The sequence below is a fragment of the Nerophis ophidion genome, linkage group LG02, assembly GCF_033978795.1.
Source record: "Nerophis ophidion isolate RoL-2023_Sa linkage group LG02, RoL_Noph_v1.0, whole genome shotgun sequence".
In the NCBI taxonomy this organism is placed as follows: domain Eukaryota; kingdom Metazoa; phylum Chordata; class Actinopteri; order Syngnathiformes; family Syngnathidae; genus Nerophis; species Nerophis ophidion.
The window spans coordinates 59,446,834-59,458,705 of NC_084612.1; the positions used below are offsets into that span (position 1 = coordinate 59,446,834).

At 41.6% G+C, this 11,872-nt stretch overlaps 1 protein-coding gene across 7 annotated transcripts in view; it reads left to right on the forward strand.

Moving 5' to 3' along the window:
* setd5 (SET domain containing 5) overlaps positions 1-9,860 on the forward strand; it is a 134,604-nt gene extending 124,744 nt beyond the window's left edge. For all 7 annotated transcript variants that reach the window (XM_061887409.1, XM_061887448.1, XM_061887433.1 and 4 more), the window contains 2 exons: positions 4,562-4,632; positions 8,855-9,860. In XM_061887409.1, coding sequence (XP_061743393.1) covers positions 4,562-4,632; positions 8,855-9,367 — 584 coding nt within the window. In that variant the 3' untranslated portion in view covers positions 9,368-9,860. The remainder of the gene's footprint in view (positions 1-4,561; positions 4,633-8,854) is intronic.
* The last annotated feature ends 2,012 nt before the right edge of the window (positions 9,861-11,872 follow it).

Here is an 11,872-nt window from a genome sequence, read left to right on the forward strand (position 1 = left end):
AACGTTTATTGAGTGTTGTTAAAAGAAAAGGTGATGTAACACAGTGGTGAACATGTCCTGGGGCGAGGTTGGGGGCGTGGAGTTGTTGGGGGCGTGGTTAAGAGGGGAGGAGTATATTTACAGCTATCCATCCATCCATTTCCTACCGCGTATTCCCTTTAGGGTCGCAGGGGGCGCTGGTGCCTATCTCAGCTACAATCGGGCGGAAGGCGGAGTACACCCTGGACAAGTCGCTACCTCATCGCAGTATGTGTAGAAATCTTTATTTATAATTGAATAACTTGTTTATTTTTCGACAAGTTTTTAGTTATTTCTATGTCTTTTTTCCAAATAGTTCAAGAAAGAACACCACAAATGAGCAATATTTTGCACTGTTATACATTTTAATAAATCAGAAACTGATGACATAGTGCTGTATTTTACTTCTTTATCTTTTTTTTTTTTCAACCAAAAATGCTTTGCTCTGATTAGGGCGTACTTAAAAAAATGTTCACAGGGGGTACATCACTGAAAAAAGGTTGATAACCACTGCTCTAAAAGCCGTGGATGTTATTGTCACATATGCATGCAAAGTAGATGGCAGTATTGTCCTGTTTAAGAGTGTCACAAAATTGCTGCTTACGGCAGACGAACTGCTTTACGGTAGACGAAAACGTGACTGCTGTTGTTGTGTGTTGTTACCACGCTGGGAGGACGGTAATGAAACTGCCTAATAATAAACCCACATAAGAAACCAAGAATTCGCCCTCGATCATTCTACAGTTATAAAAGTCATTGGGCAGACACGCTGTTTATATTGTGGGAAAGCGGACGCTAAAACAGGATGTCCTCACTCAGGTCCGCATGGAGCTGGAGGGAGCGTGGCCTCCAGCTCCGCCTGAATTTCGGGAGATTTTCCCGGAGAAAATTTGTCTTGGGAGGTTTTTGGGAGAGGCGCTGAATTTCGGGAGTCTCCCGGAAAATCCGGGAGGGTTGGCAAGTATGTGATAGGTGCCCGAACTAAACACATGAAAACGGGGGAAACATCAATAACACAAAAGAGGACACACAAGAGCAAAAAGATACTCTAGAAAACAAAAGCTCACATTGTAAGTTTATATATACCGTATTTTTCGGACTTTAAGTTGCAGTTTTTTTCATAGTTTGGCCGGGGTTGCGACTTATACTCAGGAGTGACCCATGTGTGAAATTATTAATACATTACCGTAAAATATCAAATAATATTATTTAACTAATTCACGTAAGAGACTAGACATATAAGATTTCATGGGACTTAGAGATTAGGAGTGACAGATTGTTTGGTAAACGTATAGCATGTTCTATATGTTATAGTTATTTGAATGACTCTTACCATAATATGTTACGTTAACATGCCAGGCACCTTCTTAGTTGGTTATTTATGCATCATATAACGTACACTTATTCAGCCTGTTGTTCACTTTTCTTTATTTATTTAAAATTGCCTTTCAAATGTCTATTCTTGGTGTTGGGTTTTATCAAATACATTTCCCCCAAAAATGTGACTTATACTCCAGTGAGACTTATATATGTTTTTTTTCTTCTTTATTATGCATTTTCGGAAGGTGCGACTTGTACTCCGAAATATACGGTATATCTTTCGCCTGTGAATGATCGCGACTTGCTCTTACTTCGCATCTGACCGCTGATTGGTAATGTGACACTGTCTATCAGTGTCTCGTTGGCAAAAAGGCAGCACCATCAATGAGCATGTGGGCAGTCTAAACTAAACTGGCTTCAGTCTGAGTGCCATTTTTCCGCCTGACACAAGTGTTTGACTTGTCTCCACTGAAGAGTTACATTATTTTTGGACATTCAATAGTGCAGGGGATTTGTCTTCCCTCTCCCTCCCAGTATGTCCATTTTGCTGTTGTAATCTGCTCTGTGACATCAATACGCCCAGGAAAGAACTAATGGTAATGCTTGTAAAGACCAAAATATGGAAATATTACATGTTGTCACCAATGTGCCGGTTACTATATAACATACATACTTACAGCATGTATATAAAACCTTGTTGGAGGTTTTTGAACGTTTTTCCAAAGTGTTTTATCAGTGCAATAGATCAGTAAATGGGTTGTACTTGTATAGCGCTTTTCTACCCCTTTTTAAGGAGCCCAAAGCGCTTTGACAGTATTTCCACATTCGCCCATTCACACACACATTCACACACTGACGGTGGGAGCTGCCATGCAAGGCGCTCACCAGGACCCATCAGGAGCAAGGGTGAAGTGTCTTGCCCAAGGACACAACGGACATGACTAGGATGGTAGAAGGTGGGGATTGAATCAGAAACCCTCAGATTACTGGCACAGCCACTCTACCAACTTCGCCACGCCGTCCCTCAGTAGATCAATAGATCTACAGTATAGATATAGTCTGGTGTGCCGTGGGAGATTATTTAATTTCACTTTATTGGGCAGCACTATGGATCAGGGGTTAGTGCATGCGCCTCACAATACGAAGGTCCTGAGTAGTCCTGAGTTCAATCCCGGGCTCGGGAGCTTTCTGTGTGGAGTTTGCATGTTCTCCTCTTGATTGCGTGGGTTCCCTCCAGGTTATCCGGCTTCCTCCCACCTCAAAAACATGCACCTGGGGATAGGTTGATTGGCAACACTAAATTGGCCCTACTGTGTGAATGTTGTCTGTCTATCTGTGTTGGCCCTGTGATAAGGTGGCGACTTGTCCATGGTGTACCCCCCCTTCCGCCTGAATGGTAAATGGGTTGTACTTGTATAGCGCTTTTCTACCCCTTTTTAAGGAGCCCAAAGCGCTTTGACAGTATTTCCACATTCGCCCATTCACACACACATTCACACACTGACGGCGGGAGCTGCCATGCAAGGCGCTCACCAAGAGCCATCAGGAGCAAGGGTGAAGTGTCTTGCCCAAGGACACAACGGACGTAACTAGGATGGTAGGTGGGGATTGAACCAGCAACCCTCAGATTGCTGGCACAGCCACTCTACCAATTTCGCCAAGCCACGCCAAATGCAGCTGAGATAGGCTCCAGCACCCCTCGCGACACCAAAAGGGACAAGCGGTAGAAAATGGATGTATGTTGGGGTTAAAAAATTTTTTTGTAAACCAGTAATTATAAACTGCAAATGTGCCGTTGTTGAATGTCGGTGCTGTCTTGAACTCGGCAGAGTAATACTCTTCCATATCAGTAGGTGGCAGCAGGTTGATAATTGCTTTGTAGATGTGGGAACATGGTTTGTTGTGATCACAATATGCGGGAGGCAGCGTGTAGGTAAAAAGGTATCTAACATTTGAACCAAAAATAAACAAAAGGCGAGTGCTGCTAAGAAAAGACACAGTTTAGGGAAGGCTATGCTAAACTAAACTAAAACTGTGAAAACTAAAACAGAATGTTGGACGACAGCAACGACTTGAAGCGTGTGGCGCAAACAGCGTCTACAAAGTACATCTGAACATGACATGACAATCGACAATGTCCCCACAAAGAAGGATAAAAACAACTGAAATAGTCTTGATTGCGAAAACAAAGCAGGTGCGGGGAATAGCGTTCAAGGAAGACATGAAACTGCTACAGGAAAATACCAACAAATTAGGAAAATCCACCAAAATAGGAGCGCAAGACAAGAACGAAAACACTACAGACAGGAAAACAGCAAAACAACTCCAAATAAGTCACGGCGTGATGTGACAGTTGGTGACAGTACACCTACTTTGAGACAAGAGCTATAGTGATGCATGGTTGGTTAGGCTTTTATTGATATCCAACAATTGCGAAAACGACTTTTTATTGTCAATATCGGCTACTGAATATAATGTTTTTATGTTTTCCGCTGGTGGTGGGTCTTGGGATTTTTTTTAATGAAAAAAATGTGCCTTGGCTCAGAAAAGGTTGAAAAACGCTACAATAGATAATCCCCGTTACTTGCATTGTTAGCCTGTCTACTAGCAGTTTTTCACTATTTAGAACGCACAGAAAAGGGAAAAACGTGTGTCCTTGCCTCACATAATGATTGTGGATGACGACTAAACACTAAAACATCCAACTCCTAACCTATAACCCCTAATCCAACCTTTGAACCCAAACACTTACTCAGTCAACACTTAACTGGAGTTATAAACTGTCTCGCTATCTCTTACATGCAATAGCAATGGCAAAGATTCCGTTCTTTGATTGATATTAGTGCATGGAATTTTTTGATTGGTAAGGTTAAAATGTTTGGCACCCTTCAATAGTCGCAAAGACTTGCCATCTTGGCTACGTTGCAGAAGGGACGGGACTATCTTTAAATGGAGGGCTGCTGGAAAAAAAGAAGGTAAGCATTGCGACCCTCATAAACAAGAAGTGTATAATAACAGATTTGGATCAGTACTACGTTGCCGACATCCATAGGGAACTACGTACACACAGTTTTCTTTTTCAACTATTCCATTTGAACCAAGAACTTCCTTTAGCTTTCTGAAAAACAAGCACACTACGCTCATGCTGATTTGTGAGTGACACTGGCCTCGCATAATCATCTTAATACTTTGAATAAATACACAAATACATTTCTGCTTGTAGATGCAGATCACCTGCAGTCCCCCATGAAGAGTCCAGCACAAAGATACAGCCCATCTATGTATTCCCATCAGGTATGTACTCCTATCAACATCATCATTCATACACTGGATTATGTCCAGAATATGTGCTTGTCTTCTTAGCACTGAAAGAATTACTTTCTAGTTGAAACGTGCTTATTTCCTGTTCAGCACGAAAATAAAAGCACAACTAACAAAATACATCTTTTATTTGTATTTGTTTTCCATTGATTAGTGCATGACTGAGTTCAAAAGTGAGATACGCGTGTGTAAAACTTGGAAATAAACAGACTTTGAAGGAGAAAAAAATACTTTTTTATCGGTCATTCTCCTGAAGTTTCTGGACAAAGTAAGGAGTAAACGTGCAAGCAATGCATAGTTTGACTAATGTCGACTACTTTGCTGTACGCAGACCTCGTGCTGTGCGTAGGGCCCCAGTCCGCTCTTTGGTGTCATCCTTGAAGAACTGCATGTAAAATGTTGTATTTCTAGCACCTTTTTGCTCTGTCAGGAATAGGAAAAGTTGCCATTACATACTGAAAATGTCATTTTTGTTGTACTTTTTAAGTGCATTGACAATTAAGTTATCTTCTGTCACTTATCACTCAAGATGGGTATTTTTCACATTTGAACTGATAGGATGTGGGATCTGAGCCGCGGATGTCGTTGTGGCTTGTGCAGCCCTTCGAGACACTTGTGATTTGGGGCTGTATGAATAAACATGAATTGATTGATAAGATACTGATTCCTGGTACCTGGGAATTGATACTGGTACCAATACCGGTACTTTTATGTGTGTTTGATAATAAAATCTCTTTTTTTTGTATCATTTAAAGGCCTACTGAAATGAGATTGTCTTATTTAAATGGGAATAGCAGGTCCATTCTATGTGTCATACTTGATCATTTCGCGATATTGCCATATTTTTGCTGAAAGGATTTAGTAGAAAACATCAACGATAAAGTTCGCAACTTTTGGTCGCTAATAAAAAAACCTTGCCTTTACCGGAAGTCGCAGACGAGGACGTCACCCGTGTGGGGGCTCCTCACATCCTCACATTGTTTATAATGGGAGCCTCCAACAAAAAGAGCTATTCAGACCGAGAAAACGACAATTTCCCCATTAATTTGGGCAAGGATGAAAGTTTCGTGGCTGAGGATATTGGTAGCAAAGGACAAGAAAAAATTTTTTTTTAAATAAATAAAAAAAAAAAAGGCGATTGCATTGTGAGGGATTCAGATGTTTTTAGACACATTTACTAGGATAATTCTGGAAAATCCCTTATCTTTCTATTGTGTTGCTAGTGTTTTAGTGAGATTATATACTACCTGATAGTCGGAGGGGTGTGTCCAAGGGTGTCTTGACGCCAGTCTCTGAGGGAATTAGTCACGGCAGCAGCAGCTCGACAGAAGTTCCGCTGATCTCCGGGAAGAGGTGACTTTTTACCACAATTTTCTCACCGAAACCTGCCGGTTGACAAGTGGTCGGGATCCATGTTTGCTTGACCGCTCTGATCAATAGTAAAGCTTCACCTCCGGGAATTTTAAACAAGGAAACACCGTGTGTTTGTATGGCTAAAGGCTAAAGCTTCACACCTCCATCTTTCTACTTTGACTTCTCCATTATTAATTGAACAAATTGCAAAAGATTCAGCAACAGAGATGTCCAGAATACTGTATAATTGCGCGATGAAAAGAGACTACTTTTAGCCGCTAGTGGTGCTGCACTAATATGTCCCCTCCAACTCGAGACGTCACGCGCACGCGTCATCATTCCGCGACGTTATCAACAAGAAACTTTGCTGGAAATTTAAAATTGTAATTTAGTAAACAAAAAGGCCGTATTGGCATGTGTTGCAATGTTAATATTTCATTATTGATATATAAACTATCAGACTACGTGTTGGGTAGTAGTGGGTTTCAGTAGGCCTTTAAAAATGAGCTGATTATGATAACTGCCATCCAGCTGTTATATTTTCTTTCATTATCACATTTCTGAGTGCCATTTGCAAGTATGACACAAAGTTGCAGTTGTAAGTGCAAGAAGTTAGATTGCAGTAGTCTATAGTTTAAGGTGTGTTGGTCATTTCAGTCTTTGCTTTCTGTTGTGCCCTGCAGAGTGTTAATACTGTAAGTCTCATGCTTATTACACACCAGCTGTTGGATTGTAACGTACATTTTAGTTGTAGTTTTCATTAACAAATCTGAAGGGGTTGAAATTATGCCGAAAAGCTAATGCCAATCAGTAGCAGAGCCAATGTATAATAGGATCTTGCTAGCGCATTTTTGGAAAAGTGAAGTCTTATTTAATTTACGTTGGAGTGTTTTTTGAGTCAATTTCTTTGTTGGCATTGAAAATTGCAACATCACCTCGAGGTAGTTTGGCCGAGTCCGCTCTCAGTGCTGCCGGAGTGATCGTAAAGAGCTGGTTGAGCTTGACGTTATGTGCAACCCAGGTACTGAAAAAAATGAATTGTTGGATATAATGGGAATCGGTGCCTGGTAGGACCACAGAGATTTAGTTGGTGCTAAAAAAAAGTACTAGATTCGGTACCCGTCCCTACTTACCACGGTCCCCTGTGGGCTTGTAAGGCAATCATACCAGCTTTAAGTTGTCTCAGGAAGACTTGCTTCATATGAGATTTTACTACAAAACTAGCCCCTTCCTGCTCTGTCACTGATAGAGATATTCTTGTCACTTATCACAGTCCTTTGTGCAACACAGTGTTACTAGGATAGAATCCCAGTGTGTCAAAATGATTTATTTAAATTAATTTTGCACAAGAAAATATTGGACACATTTTTTTCCCTTTACCTTGCTTTTAGAGATGTCCGATAATGTTTTTTTTGCCGATATCCGATATTGTCTAACTGTTAATTACCGATTCCAATATCAACCCATACCGATATATACAGTCGTGGAATTAACACATTATTAGGCCTAATATTTTTGTGATGCCCCGCTGGATGCATTAAACAATGTAACAAGGTTTTCCAAAATAAGAGAACAACTTCAACTCAGGTAATGGGAAAAAAGTGCCAACATGGCACTGCCATATTTATTATTGAAGTCACAAAGTGCATTATTTTTTTAACATGCCTCAAAACAGCAGCTTGGAATTTAAGACATGCTTTCCCTGAGCTAATCCTGATACCCACTACAACTATGGGAAGTACTATACTTTGACTTTCACAAAATGCATTATTGTTTTTTTTTTTTTTTTTAATGCCTCAAAACAACAGCTACAAAAACAATGAAAACACATAGCTTCAGTCCAGAGTATACTAGAGTAATAAAGTAAACAATAACATATTCCTCCTTTAGTGCAAGACTGCCTGGCATACTGTATAACAGGAAATGATAAACTGGGCTCAATCTGCCCTGCTCTAACGTATTTGTATGACTAACACAAATGTGCTGCAAGCTAGTGGTGAGTGCTTGAAGTGGCCTAGCAGTCAGCCAGAGCTTCTGAAATGCTGCGTTGAGACAGAGCACCTTACCACAACGTGGGCTTTCGCCTTGGGGTGTTTTTTGTTGTATTTTGTTTTTTTCTTGGCTGAATCTTTAAGCGACAACTGTGTGGTACTACTTTTTTTCAGTGTTTGCTTTTCATCAATCTTCCGCTTGTATTAATCGTGTATCTCCTTGTATTCATCGTGTATCTCCTTATGATTCTTGAAGAGGTGGGAGATCTAATTGCTCGTATTAAAGGAAGATGTCTTGGTTCCTCCTCGCATAACCAACTTTTTGCAGTCATTGCAAATTGCCAGTTTTTTTATCCGTCAGACACACTTTAAAATAATCCCAAACCATAGACACGATGTCGTTATTCAGTCACCGGGCGAGCTGGCTTGTTAGCCACGTCTACAGCACCGGCAACAACACGCTCTTGTTGTTATGCTGCGCTCGCGGCGGTTTGATGAGGTCATCAAGTGTCGCCAGTAAACCGCTCATGCTGCAGTCGTCAAATCCTGTGTTGTGTGTGGCAGAAGGGAGAGGGGAGGGGCTACTGACTACTACTCTTTACGTCCGTGTTTTACCGGATATGTACCGCTCCGTACAGCGGCGTTTTAAAAAGTCATTCATTTTGCTTTTTGAAACCGTTACCTATAATTTCCGATATTACATATTAAAACATTTATCGGACATCTCTAATTGTTTTAGTACAAAATGTGTCAAATTTGATTAAAAATGAGAAAAAGGTTGTCAATAAATGTTGATCCTTTTTGACACTGTCCGAGTTGCTGTCTGCTGCTAACGTTTGCTTGTGTGTCAGGCATCGGACCTAGGCACCGACAGTCCCTCGCTGCATCAACAAGCCCCCGCGTCTCCGTTTGGACCTTGCTACAGTCCCACACCAGGCCACGGCTTCTACACAGGCCCGTCTCAGGACCTCCTTCCTTCCTCCTTCCCCGCTCACACGCCCACAACCTCGTCGGAAAGCAAGCTGGCGGCGGAGTCGCTACACCGGCCGAGCGGCGACACCGACGGAAGCCGCGGTTACGGCGCCCACTTAAAGGCGAGCCGTTTGAGCAGCGGCGGCGGTCCGGTGGCGCCCGCCGCTGCACCGTGGGCCCACGGACAGACTAAGACTGACGTGAGCGACGTCGGAGGGAGTCAGCAGCAGCTTTCACAAAACGCCAGGTCAGCAAGTACCGGGCAGGCCGGCGCCAGGCTGCTGTCCGCCTCCGGACCAACAAACTACTCACAGCGAGCGGCGAGCATCAGCCAGTTCCAGAACCCCCCGCTACAGAACCCAGGAGTACGAACACAGTCTGGAAGCTTTTAGCAGGCAAGCGACTCCTCGTGTAAAAACCACAACTTTTCTCCTTTTTTGTTGCTCTTATCCTTCTTTTCTGTTCCAGCAACATTCTTGCACACTTTGGACACAATCGTGAACACTTTGAAGCGCACACCCAGAATACGAAAGAAATCACTTGTAACTTGAAATTCTTTATTTGTGCTGGACTTTAACGACCAGACCTTGGAGTGTCCAAAAGCAAACACAAAGATTTTTTTTTTTTCTTCCTCTTTTTTTTGTTTGTTTATTGAATTAGGCAAATAAGGTGTGCTGCAGTCGTGAAGTGTTGCTGTGCAAACAGGAGAAGCAGAGTTGGGTCATTCCGTTGTTGTCTTTCTCCCAGGACCTTCTGTCGCCCGCCGGCTGACCATTGGAGCGCAGACGTTAGTAACTGTTGTACTTGAGCCATACAGCTCCCATCCTTCATGGTGCTGCAATCTTCTTTTCACCCAATAAATGTCCCATTCAGACACCTTCCTCACACATGACTTCATTCATCTCATCTTTAAGACATGCCCACATTGATTTCACCATGAAATGTCACCCCACACACATACCCCGAGAACCATTGTCCCCTGCAGTGGATGTTGGTGTTTCTCCAAAATGTGTACCTCTGATAAAAGAAACGTAAAGTACAGGCCAAAAGTTTGGACACAGTCTCTTTTCAAGGCATTTTCTTTATTTACATGACTATTTACATTGTAGATTGTCACATCAATCTATGAATGAAGTGAATTATATTTATATAGCGCTTTTCTCTAGTGACTCAAAGCGCTTTACATAGTGAAACCCAATATCTAAGTTACATTTAAACCAGTGTGGGTGATACTGGGAGCAGTTGGGTGAATTGTCTTGCCCAAGGACACACCGGGAGTAACTAGGGTGGCGGAAGCAGGAACCCTCAAGTTGCTGGCACGGCCACAACTTGGGGGTTGCAGGTTCGATCCCCGCTTCCGCCATCCTAGTCACTGCCGTTGTGTCCTTGGGCAAGACACTTTACCCACCTGCTCCCAGTGCCATCCACACTGGTTTAAATGTAACTTAGATATTGGGTTTCACTATGTAAAGCGCTTTGAGTCACTAGAGAAAAGCGCTATATAAATATAATTCACTTCACTTCACTCTACCAGCCAAGGTATGCCGCCGAATGAACACATGGAGTTATGTACTTCACAAAAAAAAGGTGAAATAACTGAACTTGTTTCTTCAAAATAGCCACCTTTTGCTCTAATTGCTGCTTTGCACACTCTCGGCATTCTCTTCATGAGCTTCAAGAGGTAGTCACCTGAAATGGTTTTCCCTTCACAGGTATGCTTGAAGCTCATGGAGAGCATGCCAAGAGTGCAAAGCAGTAATCGGAGCAAAGGTGTTATGATCCGTAGCCCAGATCATGTTTTCATCGTTTAGTTTTGACTACCTCGGTTCTGTTTTCTGCGCCCCTGGGTTGGTGTTTTTAGTTACCATGGGTGCTGATTGGTTACATCTGCCTCTGATTAGTGTCTGGGAAGCTTTTTTTGTGATAGATTAAAACTTTTATTAGTACATTGCACAGTACAGTACATATTCCGTACAATTGACCACTAAATGTTAACACCGGAATAAGTTTTTCAACTTGTTTAAGTCGAGGTCCACGTTAATCAATTCATGCTCACCTGCTGCCAGGCACTAATCAGAGTGTTATTTATTCACATTGCTCGCCACACACTGTCTGGCTTCCTGGTTTGCTTCACGCAACAGCTAACATTTTCTACCTGCTTCCATGCAAACTTGTACGCTAAGTATTGCTCCATAGTTTTTATTCCTCTTTGTATGCTCGCCCCCGCGCTAGCCTCATTAAGCTCTGCATCCGTGCTATCGCCATGCTTTTGTTTTCCTGCTTTTTCATGCATGATTTATGAGAATAAATCATTTCCTACCCGCACGCTGTCTGAAATCCATCTGCGTCCTGGGAGAACAACCTCCGCGTCACCATGCGGCCCGTTAGTTAAAAAGGGTGGCTATTTTAAAGAAACGAGAATATAAAACATGTTTTCAGTTATTTTAGCTTTTTGTGTTAAGTACATAACTCCACATGTGTTCATTCATAGTTTTGATGCTGTCAGTGACAATCTACAATGTAAATAGTCATGAAAATAAAGAAAACGCATTGAATGAGGAGAAGGTGTGTCCAAACTTTTGGCCTGTACTGTATGTGCACGGTAAAGGACGCTGATTTGAGGGAGTGTGTATATATATCTATATATATATGTATATATATATATATATATATATATGTATATGTATGTATGTATATGTATGTATGTATATATATGTATATATATATGTATATATGTATATGTATGTATATATATATGTATATGTATGTATATATACATATATATATATATGTATAAATAAAACACATATATGTCCTTTGCAAATATTAACATCTTATGTAGGGGTGCACAAAAAATGGATTCACATCCAAATTTGGATTCTTATTAATCCGTATTA